Source organism: Piliocolobus tephrosceles, chromosome 16, assembly GCF_002776525.5.
Source record: "Piliocolobus tephrosceles isolate RC106 chromosome 16, ASM277652v3, whole genome shotgun sequence".
Classification (NCBI taxonomy): Eukaryota; Metazoa; Chordata; class Mammalia; order Primates; family Cercopithecidae; genus Piliocolobus; species Piliocolobus tephrosceles.
This window is the reverse complement of record NC_045449.1, coordinates 61555383-61574657: the sequence shown is the minus strand read 5'-3', so window position 1 is coordinate 61574657 and position 19275 is coordinate 61555383. Positions and strand designations below refer to the sequence as shown.

General features: G+C 40.1%; 1 protein-coding gene across 13 annotated transcripts in view; it reads right to left on the bottom strand.

Moving 5' to 3' along the window:
• BPTF (bromodomain PHD finger transcription factor) overlaps nt 1–19275 on the bottom strand; it is a 150446-nt gene that overhangs the window by 109733 nt on the left and 21438 nt on the right. For all 13 annotated transcript variants that reach the window (XM_026456756.2, XM_026456754.2, XM_026456753.2 and 10 more), the window contains exons 2-3: nt 12528–13350; nt 2040–2263 (exon numbers count right to left, since the gene is read on the bottom strand). In XM_026456756.2, the coding sequence (XP_026312541.1) occupies nt 2040–2263; nt 12528–13350 (1047 nt within the window). The remainder of the gene's footprint in view (nt 1–2039; nt 2264–12527; nt 13351–19275) is intronic.

Sequence of the window (19275 nt, the reverse complement as noted above, 5' to 3'; positions counted from 1 at the left end):
TCTATTTTTAAGCAAATGGAGAATGGGGAAAATTAATAGGATTATATGTATAGCAGATAATGTATGCAGAAGAGCAGAACTCAGAATTAGGCACTTAAAGGTGTACTTGCAGAATCTTACCTAATAATTTTATCTAAGCTAAAACTTAAAAGGCACTACAGTTGGCCCTCTGTGGCCAAAGGTTCTGCATCCTTGTATTCAACCAACCTCGAACTGAAAATACAAAGTATTCTCAGGATGCAGAACCCTTAGATATGGAATGCCAACTTTTCATATCAGCAGATTCCACACGGCCAACTGCAGGACTTGGGCATCCATGGATTTTGCTATCTGCAGAGGGCTCTGGAAGCAATCCCTGAGAATCCTGAGTGGTGGCTATATTAGAAAACACAGGTAGTATTTATTAAACATGCACGGAATACATCTGGCGGCACAAAAAAATATATAGCAATAGTGATTGCCTCTGGAGAAAGGAAGGTCAGATTGGAGATTATGAAGGAGACAGATTCATTTTTCACAGCATACCCTTTATACTACTTAAACTTCTGAGACATGTATGTATTTATAACTTAAAAAAATAAAGAGTTGAGTAACAAAATAAGGTGACATTGAATTATGACCTAATAAATATCCAGTTATAATCCAATAAGTATAAAATATCCATGAATGCATACTCATAGAAATAAATGCTGAAAAAATAAATGAATAAAGAAATCTCCTGTGCAGAAAAATTCCAAATAATTGATGTAGATATTGTCCCTTCAAGAAGGTAGAACATAACTCCTCACCCCCTAAGTGTGGCTGTTTACAGTGACTTGTTTCCAGAAAGTACAGTATTGGGGGGTTGAGGGGATGGGGGAGGATGTGGAGAAACCTGACAAACACTGCCTCAACCAGGGGACCAAGGTTAACATCATCAGTGATAAGTCACGAGGTCAGCATGCACTCTTGATAAGAAGATGAGAATTGTACTTCACCTCTGTGGTCTTCCTCCCCAAAATGCAAAAACCTAGGCTAACCATGAGAAAAACCCATAATGAGGGCTTTCTACAAAATACCTAATCAGTACTCCCCCAAACTGTCAAGGCCATCAAAAACAAGGAACGTCTGAGAAACCGACAATCCAGAGGAAAACGTGATGACTAAATGTCATGTGGTACAGGATCATGAGGCAGAAGAAGGACATCAGGTAAAAACTAAGGAAATTTGAATAAAGTATGGACTTGAGTTAGTAACAGTGTATCAATACTGGTCCATTAGTTGTAACAAATATCCCACACTAATCTAAGACGTTAATAACAGGGGCAACCAAGTGTAGGATATATGGAAACCCTCTACTATCTTTGCAACTTTTGTATAAACCTAAAACTATACTAAAATTCAAAGTTTTATTTTTTAGAAAGGTAAAAAGTTCAAAAAGAATATTATTTCTTAAAATTAAAAACTGGAATGTCAAAGAAGTTTAATAAGACACTTGAATTAAAGAAACAAACTAACATTTTAGGGAATATTAGTAATGACCCAAGGCAGAAATAAAACACTCAAATGTATAGCATCCCTAATTTATGTGGGAATGAACAAGGTTCTCTTGGGAAAATGAAATATGGAAAACTAAAGTAAAATATACATAGTCATGCACAGCACAATGTTTCCGTCCACCAGGAACCACGTACATGACGGTGATCCCATAAGATTATACGTATTACCTTTTTAAATGTTTAGATATGCTTAGATACATAAATACCTGCCGTTGTGCTACAACTGCCTATGGGATTCAGGACAGTCACATGACGTACAGGTTTGCAGTCTAGCAGCAATAGGCTATGCCATATAACCTAGGTGTATGGTTTGTGTAAGCGTACTCTGTGATGTTCACACAATGATGACGTTGCCAAAGGACACATTTTTCAGAATGTATCCCCATCATTAAGCAATGCATAACTGTTCTTGAAAACTTTATTTTCAAATTTTGCAGTGATTTCATACCACCAATGTAGCTTAGACTTAACAAAAATAAAATAAGAAAATGCCCCTCTCACCATTAGCTGCCGCCAGAAAGGATTTGTTACTGCCCCGAGCCTTATTTGTCAGGTCTTCAGTTATGTCCATGTGTCGGTGGATTTCTTCACGCATTTCTTCTAGAATTTTGCAGAGTTCTGCTTCCCAATAATCTTTGTCTAGACAGTCAATTAATTCTGCAAGCTGGACCTTTGTGCTGTAGTACCAAATTTTCTTTTCATTTTCATTTTCTATATCTTCTTCTCTGTTTAAAAATAGGGGAAAATATATGTTACACATAATGCCACTTATCTGACAGTTCATCTACCCAGTGAAAAATTAAAACAAAGCTTATGCACTAAAACTCAATATAGGTGCTCATAAGAAATCCCTGCAGGTCTTATTCAAACTTGATTTACTCTGAGAAAGGACATCTAAAAAACATGACACAAAGAAAGATGACCTCAAAATTCAGAACCATGTGAGAGTACTTTGTGGAAGCCAGTTTCAGCTACATCTCAATCAACTTTAAGATCATCAATGTAACAATATGATGAGAAGAATGTATTTAGAATTATTTTAGAATAAAATAAACTTATTTTAGAGACAGGGCCTCACTTTGTCGCCTAGGCTAGAGTGCAGTGGAACCATCACGGTTCACTGCATACTCAGACTCCTAGGCTCAAGCAATTCTCCTGCCTCAGCCTCCCACGTAGCTAGGACTACAGACATGTGCCACGATAGCCAGCTAACTTTATGATATAGTTTAGATATATTTCCAGCAAAATGGTGTAGATGCTTTGCTAAGTTCTGGTTCTTGAAGGGGCTATCTCAAATAATATCTCATCCCTCTTCTCTACTTCTGGACAATCGAAGCCCAAACTGGAGAGAAGGGGAGCTTCCTCTCCTGCCTAAAACTCTCCTAAAGTTCCATTCACTTTTAATGGTGTTAAAGACTTCAACAGAGATGGTCACTAACTTAAATCAAACAGGCAAATTAATGTCTGGGACTAGACGTAGAGAAACATATAATGGTATTTCTGTCCCCACTCAAAAGGAATTCCAGAGTATGTGTGAGGCACCTGATGAGAGTGACTCTGATTTCCCTGTTTACTCAATGGCAAACTGAGGGAACTGAAAGAACTGGGCTTTAGGAGAGATCTGGTTTTAAATACACTCATTTGCTTATACAATATGTGAACGTGGACAAGACACAAGCTCTCTGAGTCTCTAAGCCACTCTATTTACCTCACTTGTAAAATGAGGATATAATAAAACCTGCCTGCGGACCACTGTAAGACTTAAAGGTATAACGATAAGGCATCTACCACAGTGCCTGGGCACATCAGTGATCGATAAATGTTCAATATTATTATTAAGGTAATAAATGAAAAACAATTTAGCAGCATTCCAGGAATGAGTCATTCAGTAATTCTGAAGAAAGAAGGCCTACATTAAATCACAGATAAATAAAAGGATACAGGTGGAGTACTCTTAATCTGAAAATCTGAAATCCAAAATGCTCCAAGATCTAAAAGTTTTTGAGTGCCAACATGCCATTCAAAGGAAATGCTCATTGGAGCATTTCAGATTTTCAGATTAGGAATGATCAACTGGTAAGTATAATGCAAATATTCCAAAGCCCGTAATACTTCTGATCCAAAGCATTTTAGATAAGGGATACTCAACCTATACGTATTCACTGACTTAACATTTTTCTATTTGAAGCCACAGAAAGATAAATTCATTAAAGCATAAAGTAGCAAAGAGCAAATACCTGCTAATCCATTCAAAGAAAAGTTGGGGGTTTTTCTGGTCTGTTCTGTTTTAATTTTTTTCTTTTTTTCTTTTTTTTTTTGTGTGTGTGTATGTGATGGAGTCTCGCTCTGTTGCCCAGGCTGGAGTGCAGTGGTGTAATCTTGACTCACTACAACCTCCACCTCCCAGGTTCAAGCAATTCTCCTGCCTCAGCCTCCCAAGTAGCTGTGACTACAGGCGCATGCCAGCATACCCAGCTAATTTTTGTGTTTTTAGTAGAGACGGGGTTTCACTATGTTGGTCAGGCTGGTCTCGAACTCCTGACCTCATGATCTGCCTGCCTCAGCCTTCCAAAGTGCTGGGATTACAAGCATGAGGCACTGTGGCCAGGCTTTTTTTTTTTTTTTTTTTTTTTTTTTTGACAGAGTCTTGCTCTGTCATCCAGGCTGGAGTGCAGTGGCACAATCTAGGCTCACTGCAACCTCTGCCTCCCGGGTTCAAGAATTTCTCATGCCTCAGCCTCTGTAGAAGGTGGGATTTACAGGCACGTACCACCACGCTCAGCTAATTTTTTTATTGTCAGTAGAGACAGGGTTTCACCATGTTGGCCAGGATAGTCTTGAACTTCTGGCCTCAAGCAATCTGCCCACCTCGGCCTCCTAAAGGGCTGGGATTACAGCCATGAGCCCACCACACTGGGCTGAAAAGTTGTTTTTTTTAATACTTAGTTACTTGGCCTATATACAGTTTATATAATCAAAATTATCTGTCACTGTAAAAGTGACAACAGCTTTCGGTACAAATATACATTGTGTATGTATATTTGGTTTTGGAGTTATAATGTGGTTGTGCAGAAGCTCTGGTTCTTACAAGGCCTACCACGTTCCTCAGGTTCACCCAAACTGGCCCGGCTTCCCTGAAGTTACCACTCGGCACATTCTCAAGGACTCATAGGGTGGCAAAGAGAAGACAGGCTGGCAAAAAAGGTTTGCTAAAAATATAATTAAGAGTAAAGATACATATCATATGTCTACATTTTAAAGCTTCTTTGACTTTTACCTAGGTTAGATAAGTAGAAGGTTAATGACTAACAGTAAGTTTCAAGTTTCATTTCTAAACAAACCCATAGAAACGAAGAGTAAAGAACACTAGTGAGATGAGTTGAATAGTGTCTCCCAAAGTTCATGTCCACCTGAAACCTCAGGATGTGATCTTATTTGGAAATAGGGTCTTTGCAGATGTAATTAGTTAAGGATCTTGAGATAAAAATCATCCTGGATTGAGGGTGGCCCCTAAGTCAAACGACTGGTATCCTTAGAAAAGGAGAGCACCCAGGGTGACACATAGAAAAAGAGGTAATGGGCTAGGTGAGGTGGATGATGCCTGTAATCACAGCACTTGGGGAGGCCCAGGCGGGCAGCTCACAATGTCGGGAGATGGAGACCATCCTGGCTAACATGGCGAAACCCCGTCTCTATTAAAAATACAAAAAATTGGCCAGGAGTGGTGGCGGGCGCCTGTAGTCCCAGCTACTCAGGAGGCAGAGGCAGGAGAATCGCTTGAACCTGGGAGGTGGATGTTGCAGTGAGCCGAGATCCTGCCACTGGACTGCAGCCTGGGTGACAGAGACTCCATATAAAAAAAAAAAAAAAAAAAAAGAAAAGAAAAAGAAAAGAAGGTAGCATAGAGGCAGAGACTGGAGTGATGTGTCTGTCTGTAAACCAAGAAATGCCAAGGACTGCCAAAAGCTAGGAGACAGGCATGGAACAGATTCTCTTTGAGAGTTTCCAGAAAAACCAACCCTACTGACTATGATTTTAGACTTCTGGCCTCCAAGACTGTGAGACAATAAATTCATATTTTTTTAAAGCCACCCCATTTGTGGTACTTTGTAATGGTGGCCCTAGGAAACTCCCAACTTTTGGTACAGGAAGTAGGGTGGATCTTCCTAGGCTGAGGCAGGTGGATCACCTGAGGTCGGGAGTTCAAGACCTGCCTGGCCAACATGGTGATACTCCATCTCTACTAAAAATACAAAAATTAGCCAGGTGTGGTGGTGGGCACCTGTAATCCCAGCTACTTGGGAGGCTGAGGCAGGAGAATCACTTGAACCTGGGAAGCGGAGGCTGCAGTGAGCCCAGGTTGTGCCACTGCACTCCAGCCTGGGTGACAAAGTGAGATTTGTCTCAAAAAACAAAACAAAACAAAAAAACTATTGGTAGGATGGGTGTTTTAAAAAGTAGTATTTCAGGATGCAAGAGAAAAAGGGGTTCAGGGAAAGAAAGGGGTGCAGGCAAAGGAAGCTCTAGTAGTAGCATAAATAGGCTGAGACCTGAAGAGTGAGTTAGTTAGCCAACAGGTTTTTAGGTGCTTTTGTTTGCTTTTTATTTGGTTTTAAGTGTCAGAAACCAAGATAATTAAATGTACAAAGTCAGGGATCTGTGTTAAAGAGTCTGAAGTTTCTGTTAAGAGCAAATGGAAGTAATTGTAATTAATAGGTTTTTCAACTTAGGGGAAAGGAGACTTGATCAAAATTGCTATTTTAAAAAATCATCCAGTTATGTATGGCTGGACATAGTGGCTCACATCTGTAATCCCAGCACGCTGGGAGGCCAAGGTGGGTTGATCACCTGAGGTCAGGAGTTCAGTACAGCCTGGCCAACATGGTGAAACCCCGTCTCTGCTAAAACTACAAAATTAGTAGTTGTAATCCCACCCACTCGGGAGGCTAAAGTACGAGAATCGCTTGAATCCAGGAGGCAGGGGGTTGCAGTGAGCCGAGATTGGGCTGCACTCCAGCATGGGTGAGACTCCATCTCAAAAAAAAAAAAAAAAAAAAATCTTGGAGGGTTGGGGTAGGGGGTCACATATAGGCCACTTTAGGGTGACTGACTAGTCTAATGAAGATGACACTGGCTTGCATCATGGAGGGACAGTGGGAATGGAGAGAAATTGATTCAATATTTATTTTAAAGGCATAACAAACAACAAAGGAAAAAGTTTATTCCCATATTTCTAGTTTGAGCAGCTGGTGGGACAGTAATCCCATTTACTAAGATGAGAATACTGGACGAAGAGTAGGTAATGGGGGGAAATGATGAGTTCAGTTTTAAACATCTTTGAGGTGCCTGCTTTGTGGACACGTCCAGGAGGCTGCTGGACATACAGAACTGAATGTGGACAGAAGGAATTCAGACACAGGTCTGATGGCAACTAAAGTCAATAAGTTAATATGTGGCTTGTCCCTAGAATGGGGAGTAGAAAGCTGGATAGATCTAAAAGCATAGTTTAGTTCATCAGGAAACTAAAAAGAATACAGATTTTTAAAATGCCGTTTAAAGGCGTGTGGTGGTTCACGCCTGTTGTAATCCTAGCACTTTGAGAGGCCAAGGCTGGAGGATCGCTTGAGCCCAGGAGTTCAAGACCAGCCTGGCAACATAGACTCTCTCTCTACAAAAAAATAAAATATAATGCTGTGTTCACGTAATTTTGTTTAGAATGGAGAGTGACAGAAAAATGTGCTAATCTAATCTGGTAATTTCTATTTCAGTAGGTCCCAATTTCAAAGGACTGACAGGATAAAAACAATAGTTAAGAAAGACTGGCCCACCTACATAATGAATGAAAACTGGCCTCTAAGTTATACACTGAGTATGTCTTGGCTCCTCAGGTGGACTATAAATTCATATATAAGAAACTTTTTTTATTATATGCTTCACTAATCTATACAAATAACATATTTTAAGCACTTATTAAAAAGCAATAATGGAAAACTTAATTTCTACAAATTGCTAACATTACAATTAAAACCTCTGCATACTATAACCTGCATGAAAATTTTACATGGCTTTAAAACCATCACCAGGAGTCCACATACAATCTAACACAAAGGTACAGTTAAACTGAAATTATTTTAATCTCATTTTCATAAAAGATGTGAAACCTTTCAGATTTGTCAAAATTGTTGACACAGAATACTTAATTATCACTGTTTAAAGTTTCCTACTTGATTTTACATAGAAAAATACTCAAAATATCACAGCATAGAAAAAGATATCCTATTTGCCTGAAATCAACTTTAAAATCTGTGCACTTTATTACACATCAAAAAAGGCAATTTGAATGACAACTATAGCTTTTAAAGCAAATAAACTTAAATGAACAGTTTTATTGACAAACATAAGAATTTTACTGTTGCACTAAGAAAAATAAAATATTTGATTTCCTCAATAATGCATCAAAAATTCACCCACAGGTATTAAAAAGTCATCTGAGTCATGTGATTTCAAAGGTTTGCATTTATGTAACTATAAAATAGTATATATTTTGCTTCCCTGAATGCTGTTTCATATATTGATACTGATATATCAGGAAACAGAACTTTTCTGAAATGCCACTTAGTTTAGATTTTCTAAGAATGCCTTTATTTCAAATTTGTTAAGATTTCATAAATACTCACTGCAGATATAACAAAACCATTTTATCTTTCTCCCCAAGTTATAAGCACTGGTTTTAACAGCTAAAACAATGCAAGTTGCAGACTTCTCAAGAAGACGGTTTGAAAACTAGACTACAATATAAAATAAGGTACTGAAAATACTCTTATAAAACATTCTGAAAAAAATTACAGATTCTACCTCCTAAGAGCCACAGGGCCTTGGGCAAATCAAGGACAAATTATTTAACCTCTTTGAGATTTAGGCTCTTCATCTATAAGATGCAGACAAAAATAGTGCCTGCAAGTTAGGGCATGGTGGCTCAGGCCTGTAACCCTACGATTTTGGGAGGCTGAGATGGGAGGATTGCCTGAACCTAGGAGTTCGAGACCAGCCTGGCCAACACAGTAAGACCTCTACAAAACAAAAAAAAATTTAAAAATTAGCTAGGCGTGGTGGCACGTGCCTGTAGTCCCTGCTCCTAGCGGGGCTGAGGTGAGAGGATGGCCCAAGCCTGGGAGACAAAGGCTGCAGTGAGCCATGATCATGCCACTGCACTCTAGCCTGGGCGACAGTGAGACCCTGTCTCCAAAAATAATTAAAAATAAAATAAAAACTAAAAAATAAAGTACCTGCATTATTGGGCTGTTGGGAGGATTAATTTAAAATACATAAAACGCTTAGAACACTGTGAGGCATGCCTGGAAGTGCTCAATAAATGTTGCTCTTGGCTATTCCTAATTTATCACAACTACTTCTATTTACAGGTCTCCGAAACTAAGACCTATACCACTGATTACTGTGTAATGAGCCTTAAAGAGGTCACGGTTTTTCTGTATGTGGACAAGGCAGCTTTGGTCTCTATCTGGCCAAAAAGGGCAGCACAGGGAAAGAAAGAGGCAGTGAGAGTGAATATCCAAAGGGTGAAGACAAGCAGTACAGGAAGGAAGGCACAGGAATGGGAGAACTGGAACATGGACTAAATTTCACTTACTTCCTAATTTGTTCCCAGCCATCCTGATGACTATGAGCTCCTTTCAGGAAGGCACTTGAGACTGTGTGAACGTGACCTGCTAACTGTGGAATGTCTGTACAGAGTACAGCACCAGGCTCCCTGACTGGCAGCATGACTGAATTTCCACTTACAATGACAACACAGCAGTCAACTTTTTTTTTTTTTTTTTTTTGAGACAGAGTCTCACTCCATCACCCAGGCTGGAGTACAGTGGCGCCATCTCGGCTCAATGCAACCTTTGCCTCCTGGATTCAAGTGATTCCTGTGCCTCAGCTTCCCGAGAGCAATAAACTTTACAAATGTGGTTACAGTTATTTCACCATTTGGAATGATCTTGCTGACAAAGGTTTCCGTGTTACCACTCAACAGCAAAATGTCAAAACAAAGACAAAAACAAAAAATGGCACAAGGAATACCATGACCACATGTATGGGAGGTAAGCGAGCAAGAAAAGAAAAAAATTACACATATTTTACACAGATTTCTTAAAATATCTGATCCAAACCAAAAGACACAGAATACACATTTAAAACCTTATGTATTGTTTCTCATAGCAGTTTCTGGGTTAAGGTGACAGATTTCATTTTGCTCCCTCCTGAAAACTTCTTAAAACCATGCTAAAGAAATACTGTTAGGCTGGACGCAGTGGCTCACGCCTATAATCCCAGCACTTTGAGAGGCCGAGGAGGGCAGATGGCTTGAGCTCACAAGTTCGAGACCAGCCTGAGTAACGTGGTGAAACCCTGTCTCTACAAAAAATGCAAAAATTAGCCGGGCATGGTGGCACACACCTGTAGTTCCAGCTACTTGGGGGGCTGAAGCAGTAGGACTGCTTGAGCCCAGGAGGTCGAGGCTGCAGTTAGCCGAGATAGTGCCACTGCACTCCAGAGCCTGGGTGACAAAGGGAGATCCTGTCTTCGAAAAAAAGAAAAAAAAAATTGTTAAAGACAAACTCATAAGGATAAAGTAGGGGAGACACAGTAACAAAAAAAAAAAAAAACAAATGTAGATGAACAAGTGATTACTGCCTCAGCAGACCCAAGAAAGTCCATCTCAAACTAAAAAGGAAGGTGAGGTTGAGAACATAATCCTCAAAAAGCAATGATAACGAGGAGGGGTGGGTGTCTCCAGAATAGGGAACTGGCTGGAGCAGATTCCTAAACCATCTCTCTCCCCTTCAAGCTGCCAAAGGTCTAGTCTCTGGAGGAGTTAAATTGAGGTTCCCTGGACTGGGAGAACCCACGCTCAGTTGTGAACAAAGGTATTGTACAGAAAACTGAGGATTTAAGTGACAATACACATAGTAAATGCTGTGTGCACAATAAATGAAGCTTTCTTCCACCACTCAGCCGCCAGAATACCACTAGCAAGACCTTCATGCTTCAAGCAGGACACAGGAAAAGGCCTTTCCATGCCATCGCTCCTCTAGAGCTTACTCTCGAGGACAGACCTCAAGATACTGACAAGAGATTTCCCCCAATAAAAGAGACAATGAAAATCATCCAATGGTTAAGTCAAAATTAATAAGGCCCACCCACTGGCTCAGAGCTTCCAACTGGCCACATAGTACCACAATGATAATGAGGAGCAGAAAATTAAGAATTAGTAAACATCTGAATATGAAATAGAAAAACCAAAACAAAGAATAGGAAGAAGCAACTTAGAAGAAACAAACCACGCACAGAGGAGAGAAAAAAATCTGTCATTAATGGCCTCAGAAAGGTAAGAGAAAATACTATATCCAAGACACAGAAAGAGGATTTTACTATTTTTTTTTTAAAGGAAGACTCTAAAAACAAAACAGCTCTTAGATAATCAAAATATGGTAGCAGAAAGGAAAAACTGGATAGTAGGGCTGGACGACCAAGATAAGGAAATCTTAAGAAACTGAACACATACACATACCCCAAAGAGAAAAAGAGACAAAGAGGAAAACTGGAGAGAAATGATAAGAAAGTCAGAAGACCAAAATAGGAAGCCCAACGTTCAATAAAATCATAGCTCAAGATAAATACAAGAGGGAAAAGAGGAAGTTGTCAAGAGAAGTTCTCAGAATCAAAGAACACAACTGCCAGATTGAAAATGCCCACCAAAAATACCTCGTGGATGAGAGCTGCCCACACAAGGGCGTGTCACTGTAAAACTGCGGAACACCATAGACAGTGAAGATTCTATAAGCTTCCAGCCACAAAGAATGAAGAATCAGTGTGGATTCAGATTTCTCGACAGCACACTGATATAGTTTCTACTCTCCTTTCCATGCCCTGCTCTGACATTCATTTCATCCTACCAGAATTTTTCATTTGACCTAATTCTAAGAACTGGAAGAGGGCTTTGAAGACTTCAGAAGCTGATGATACAAAGTAGCCCATCCCTCTGACCATATAGCTACAGGATGTCAGATACTCAGTCCGCACTACAACCCTGCCTGATGCCCTGACTGAGGTAAACCCTGAGACTGAGACTGTCTTCTGATCGCGCCCACAGACTTCTCAGAAGAGCTTCTCGAAAACCCTCAGGAACACTGAAGCCAGCCTATGACCCTGAGTCTGTTGGGATCATCTTCTCCTGGGGGGTTCCAACCAATAATGGCAGAGCTGACCTTTCCTTAGACAACTAGGTATTTTCTTGCTGTTCCATTTTACATACAGATATGGTAAAACCAAAAAAGAGAAGTAAAACAATTCTGACACCAAAGTTAGGGATGGATGACCTGAGCTAGGCCAAAAACATGCTCACAGTGGTATTCCACGTAGAAACATTTTTTTTTTTTTTTTTTTTTGAGACAGAATCTGTCTCTGTCACCCAGGCTAGAATGCAGTGGCATGATCTCAGCTCACTGCAGCCTCCGCCTCCAAGGTTCAAGCAATTCTCCTGTCTCTGCCTCCTGAGTAGCTGGGATTACAGGTATGTGCCACCACACTTGGCTAAGTTTTGTATTTTCAGTAGAGGTGGGGTTTCACCATGTTGGCCAGACTGGTCTCAAACTCCCAACCTCAGGTGATCCACCCACCTCGGCCTCCCAAAGTGCTGGGATTACAGGTGTGAGCTTCTGTGCCCATCCCACCTAGAAACATTCTATTTCCTATCCTGGGCATCAAAAAAAATATGGAATTTTGCTTCTTTCATGTATGTTTCTTTTACCTTCTTAAAAGCTATTTTAATGCACATATTCCTTCAATTAAGAAATTATTTAACTGTATAACTATTAAGTTACAAAGGTTTATACCACATCAACAGCATAGCTCTGCTACATCAATCATGAAGGAAACTGGTTTAATTTTAAATGCATACAAAAAATTAAGACCAGATTTACTTACATTATGAGTCTTCGGTTCAGGAACCAGTATTTCCTCCGACTTCTGTCATATCCAATAGGTTCGTGTCGAATATATGGTTTATTTTTTTGGATTTCAGCAACACAGTCAGTCACACCAGGCACCTTGTGTGCTACACAGACTTCACACTGCCACTCGTCCTCTGGCACCTCCTCAAGAGGTGGCTTCACACATTCCAAATGGTATACTGCTGAACATGTCTCACAGCAAAGCAAATCCCCAAGTTTGTGACAAACCCTACAATGGTCATCATATTGTATCACCCCTTCAGACATCAATTCCTCTCGAGCAATATTTGTTGTAAGAAACTGATCGACTAAAAACTGTAGAACTTTGATCTTGTTCTCTACTGGTCCATATGGGTAGTCCTCTGCCTCTTGGTAAGGAAGAACGTGATGGTACTCCTTATCACTCTCACAGTACACCCGCAGCACCTCTGGCCACGTCATCCCATCTATGAAATACAGTGTGGAATTAACGCTATCTTTCAGATCAGCAGGTCCAAAGGTAGTATTGGAAGTGTCTTCTTCACGCAGAACTGCTTTCAAAAGCACAACGTGCATCTCTGCCATGAGTGTGCACTGCTCTTGGCTCACCAGAGCTGCACAAAAGTCCTCAAAGCGAAAAGGAGATAATCTCAAAACAGTGCCAAAGTTCCGCAGTACCTCGTAAATGGCAATAACATTCATTATATGCTCATTAGGCACCATTAAATCCTCAGAGGACTTGGGAAATTCAAGGGGCGGGATGTCTTTTTCTTCCAATATCGGAGAACGAGGCCGATGTACTCTTGGTTTTCGCCTACCTGTAAGTAAAGAAATGACATCATTACAAATCAATATATTACATCATTTCTACAAATTTCCTATTTGAACATATACCCCCCTAAAATAGATAAGCACATTTCTTTAATAATTGTCAAGTTAAAATAATACGAAGAAGCAATGATTCAGCTCTAATTTTTAAGTCTACAGAAAATCAAAATTCAAAGTTTTCCCATTAGACTATAAACCAGAAGTAAAAAAATTATAATCAGTTCTCAATTACCTAGAGGGATTAACTGGCTGACAGGTAACCATGATTAAAACATAACAGTGTCAGAACAAGGATCTCTAAGGAAATAATAATAATAATAATAATAAATAACTGCATTTATGAATGATTTGACAAGAATATAAATGAGAAAAAACATTTACACATAAGATACACAGCACAAAGTAGGGGCAACAGATCGCACACGGTCAGCTGCAACACAGAAATGCCTGTCAACAACCAGACAGGAAGCTGCCAGTGCAGACCTCTTTTCTCTGCCAGAAGTACCTCCGAAGCAGAGTTCCACAGTGAAGCATGGGCTCAAGGTGAAGACAGAAAGGAAAGAAGTGCAGAGGAGGAGAGAAGCATTCCAATGCTGGGGGAAAAGAAAAGTGGCTTACCTAGGAAACAGACAACAGACTACATTTCTTACCAGTCAGTTAAACAACTTTTTAGATACCTGTTCCCCAATTTATGAGATGTGATGTCCAGATATACATATGTAAGTATATAAATGTATCAATATACATAATTGAGAGTTTTGTTTTTAACAAACATATGTATCTCACTTAATCACCTAGAGCCGTCACCTAGGCTGGAGTGCAGTGGCACAATCTCAGCTCACTGCAACCTCCGCCTCCCAGATTCAAGCGATTCTCCTGCCTCAGCCTCCTGAGTAGCCGAGACCACAGGCAGGCGCCACCACCCCCAGCTAATTTTTGTATTTTTTAGTAGAGATGGGGTTTCACCATATTGGCTAGGCTGGTCTCAAACTCCTGACCTCAGGTGGTCCACCCACCTCGGCCTCCCAAAGTGCTAGGATTACAGGTGTGAGCCACTGCACCCGGCCCATTCTGATCTATTTTTGGGAGAGTATAAATTGGTTGAATTTTTAGAAGGCAATTTGGCAAAAATCTATCTAAATGTATATCCCTTTGAGACCCTGTAATTCCACCTCCTGGAATTTATCCTACATACTCACACATTCATTTAAGTACAAAACATTTAATTCAATATAGTTTACAAAAGCTGAAACTTTTGCATGGGTTTTCTTTTTAATCTAAATATACATAAATAGTTAAATGAATTATGATGCATCCACATAATGGAATAAAAATTCAGTAGTGGTAAAATTCCTATGTGTTAAAATGAAACAATCTTCAAGATACAGTGTTAAGCAGAAGAAATGAACAGCTACACAACAATGAATAGAATGTCATTTGAATAAAGAAACTAAAAATAAAAAGAGGAGGCCGGGCGTGGTGGCTCAAGCCTGTAATCCCAGCACTTTGGGAGGCTGAGATGGGCGGATCACGAAGTCAGGAGATTGAGACCATCCTGGCTAACACGGCGAAACCCCGTCTCTACTAAAAAACACAAAAAACTAGCCGGGTGAGGTGGTGGGCGCCTGTAGTCCCACCCACTCGGGAGGCTGAGGCAGGAGAATGGCGTGAACCCGGGAGGCGGAGCTTGCAGTGAGCTGAGATACGGCCACTGCACTCCAGCCTGGGCGACAGAACGAGATCTCAAAAAAAAAAAAGAAAAAAAGAGGAGGGCAAGGGATAGTGATAAAGTATACATATCTAAGAGGTCAGATAAGAATCTTTTTAGAGTAGTTGCTTCTGGGGAGAGTTGGGGGACAGGAAAAGAAGACTAATTTCTTTTTACTTTTTTATACTTTAAAAAATAATTCAAGCATGTATTTTCATCATAAAATTTTAAAAGAAAAAATTGGACAGGTATCTATACGAACATAAAAATATTAATACTCAAATCAATAAAATGATGCTGCTACTAATGACTACTGATAGTCTTGTATAAATACAAAGTCACTACACTAAATTCAAAGATTCAAGTTTATAGAATTGAACACAGACTACAGTGTATAAAGAGAGAACACATTAAAATAAACCATTTAAGCCCCTCAACTGTCAATCATTAGTATAAGAAAGTCAAGTCATTTCACTTATTCACAGAAGTGTATTCAGAATACACCACTGAGGCCGGGCGCGGTGGCTCAAGCCTGTAATCCCAGCACTTTGGGAGGCCGAGACGGGCGGACCACGAGGTCAGGAGATCAAGACCATCCTGGCTAACAGGGTGAAACCCCTTCTCTACTAAAAAATACAAAAAACTAGCCGGGCGAGGTGGTGGCGCCTGTAGTCCCAGCTACCCGGGAGGCTGAGGCAGGAGAATGGCGTGAACCCGGGAGGCGGAGCTTGTAGTGAGCTGAGATCCGGCCACAGCACTCCAGCCTGGGTGACAGAGCGAGACTCTGTCTCCAAAAAAAAAAAAAAAAAAAAAAACAGAATACACCACTGAGCATTACACTCATTATCATTTTCAACACTGATCAGGTATCTATCTACCAGGTGAATTATATTAATTTTCCTGCATTTAAAAAAAAAAAAAGAAAAAAAGGACCCCAAGCTCACTAGTTAGCAAGGAAAGGCAAAGTAAAACCACAATGAAATAATTGTTCTCATACTCCTCAATGGACAAAAATTTAACAGTGTAACCAAACAAACTATTGGGAAGGATGCAGAACAATGGAAACATGAGTATACCACCATTGGGACTGTAAACTTCACAACTTCTGACAGCAATTCAGTAATTAGTCAAGTTTAAGGTTCTGCATATAACTGAACAGCCTGCAAACCTGTTTGTCCACAACCAAGTAAGAAATATCATTTTACATCTTATCCAGTACACATACCCCTGAAAACAAAAGCTCTATAAAACACTATTCTCACTACATGCTTTATACTAGTATCTTCTCTCCTACCAATATTTTCTATTCTATTCTCTTTCTACTTTTGAAACATGCTGCTTGCAGCTCACAGTTAGAAAAATACTTCTCTAGAGAAACTATCCTTATGCATATGCATGTGAAGGAAAAGTTAAATACTAAATTTGAACTCAATTGAACGTGGACACAAACAATGGTCACCAAGTATTGGAACAGGGTGTGAGCCCCTTGAGGCGTTCATCCAGTGCTGTTTGGGAGAAATCTCTATTTCAATCTATTCCTATATGGTGGTTAAAAACAAAAAACAAAACAAAAAAAAAACAGCAGGAAATCACAAAAACAAGTTGACCTTTTTGTGTTCCTTGAGCCCAGTCCCGAAAGGCCCTTGTGACTGGACCTCATGCCAAACAACTCGTTACAAAAAGACCTAGGGTCCCAGGCTCTGCCCAAGCTTCATGAGACCGCTCCTCGTCTGTGCACAGATGAGTGGCCGACTCTGGAGCCCAGCCTGCAGTCTGGTGACAAATCCTCCACAGTCCGGTGAGTGTAAATAGATATATCACTTTTCCCTTCCCTTTCCATTACAATTTGCTCATTGTATCAATTTGCTTATTATATCATTTACTTATTATATCCGCATTGCCATTTACGTGGGGTAAAGCTTGTTTACCCTTTAAGGTAGTGTGTGTGTGTCTTTTCTTCTCCCCTAGTGTATTTCCCACATAGAACAATGCAGAGCATTTAACATTGTTTATAAAAGCAAAGAAACAATCAACCAAGCTAAAAACAACCAAAATGTCTATCAACAGGAAAACAGTTGAATTGTGGCTTATTCATTGGATAGAATTCTACAGATCAATCTTAAGTAATTTAGGGCTATGCATATCAACATGGTTCAATCTGAAAAACAAAGAGGCTGAGGCAGGAGAATGGTGTAAACCCGGGAGGCGGAGCTTGCAGTGAGCTGAGATCCGGCCACTGCACTCCAGCCTGGGCGATAGAGCGAGACTCCGTCTCAAAAAAAAAAAAAAGAAAGAATTAGTAGTTTTGAAAGTGCTAGCCCATGTACTTACACAAGAAAAGGATATCCTTGCATTATCTGACGACATTAGAAATGTGTTTTGATTTCTATGTAAGTAAATACAGGACTACTGTAAGAAGCCTTAAAACCGTGGTTCTCAAACTTCAGAGTGCATATGTTACTGATTCAATAGGTCTAGAATAGAGTCAGAGAACTTGCATTTCTTTTTTTTTTTTTTTTTTTTCTGAGATGGAGTCTTGCTCTGTTGCCCAGGACCCAGGATGGAGTGCAGTGGCACGATCTTGGCTCACTGCAACCTCTGTCACCCAGGTTCAAGTGATTCTCCTGCCTCAGCCTCCTGAGTAGCTGGGATTACAGGTGCCCACCATCACGCCCGGTTAATTTTTTTTTTGTATTTTTAGTAGAGATGGGGTTTCCCCATGTTGGCCAGGCTGGTCTCAAACCCCTCACCTCAAGTGATCCACCCACCTTAGCCTCCCAAAGTGCTGAGATTACAGGCGTGAGCCATCACGCCTGGTCGAGAACTTGTATTTCTAACAATTCCCAGGTTGTGCTGTTCTGGCGAACCATACTCTGAGAAACACCTCCCTATAACCTGATAGGTTATTTCCCCTAAGATCCAGATGAGTAAAAATTAATACACATTAGACGAAATTCCAGAAGTTACCTTCAAACCTTGCTATTCATTGAATGTCATGAAAATATTGGAAAAACAAACAAAAAATAAGAAACAAAAACCTTGCTACTCAACAAGTGATTGGCATTATCATGTCTGAGAGCAATTCAGAATCTCAGGCCCAAGCCCAGGCCTACTAAATTAGGATCTGCAGTTTCTCACAATCTTTAGGTAATTTATATGGTCATTAAAGTTTGAAAAGCTGCCTTAAGCCGGGCGCGGTGGCTCATGCCTGTAATCCCAGGACTTTGGGAGGCCGAGGCAGGTGGATCACCTGAAATCAGGAGTTCGACACCAGCCTGATCAACATGGAGAAACCTCGTCTCTACTAAAAATACAAAAATTAGCCAGGCGTGGTGGCGCATGCCTGTTATCCCAACTACTCGGGAGGCGGAGACAGGAGAATCGCTTGAACCCAGAAGGCGGAAGTTGTGGTGAGCCGAGATCATGCCATAGCACTCCAGTCTGGGCAACAGAGCAAGACTTCGTCTCAAAAAAAAAAAAAAGAAAGAAAAGAAAAGCTGCCTTGAAATGGAAGTGCAGCAAAAATCTTTGTTAAATTGTTCAAATTAATTGTTAAAAAGTAAATTGTTAAATTTACTTTTAATTTTTTAAAAGTTATTATTAATTGTTAAAAGTAATCTCAAATGCAACCCAAATTCACAGAACCTCAGGTGAAGCTCAGTAATCTGTATTTTTATCCTTCTCCCCAAATAATTCTGATGTGCAGGCAAGTTTGAAAACCACTACTTTAAAGAAAATGGATACTCCCCTTACCAAGCAGAAAGGGCTTTGGAAATTCATGCAAGGGAAGCAAAAAGATGCCTCAGGAGGCATGATTGCAACAGGATTGATGCAAAGGGAAGTTGAAGCTTAATCAAATACATTAATATATGCCGACAAAAGAAAATGCTACGGAAGTCAAGTGGTCTGCATGAATTATGAAGAAAAATGGAAAACCAAAGAACAAAATTTGTCAATGAATTTCCAGCATAGTCTAGCTTAAGGGAGTGAATTTCTTGACTGAATGGCAGACTCTGGACCACCTGGCTGTTATCACCTCAATGGAGGAATTATGTTATAACAAAATTTTCTGCTCCTTTGTATTCTGTAATACAAGAGGGATCTACATGGATATTCTCTTCTCTGAACTGTTTGGATGAACTAGTCAACAGCACTCATCATTTCTCAGTTTTTAAATATGCACTGTAGTCATAATCTGTTATTTAAT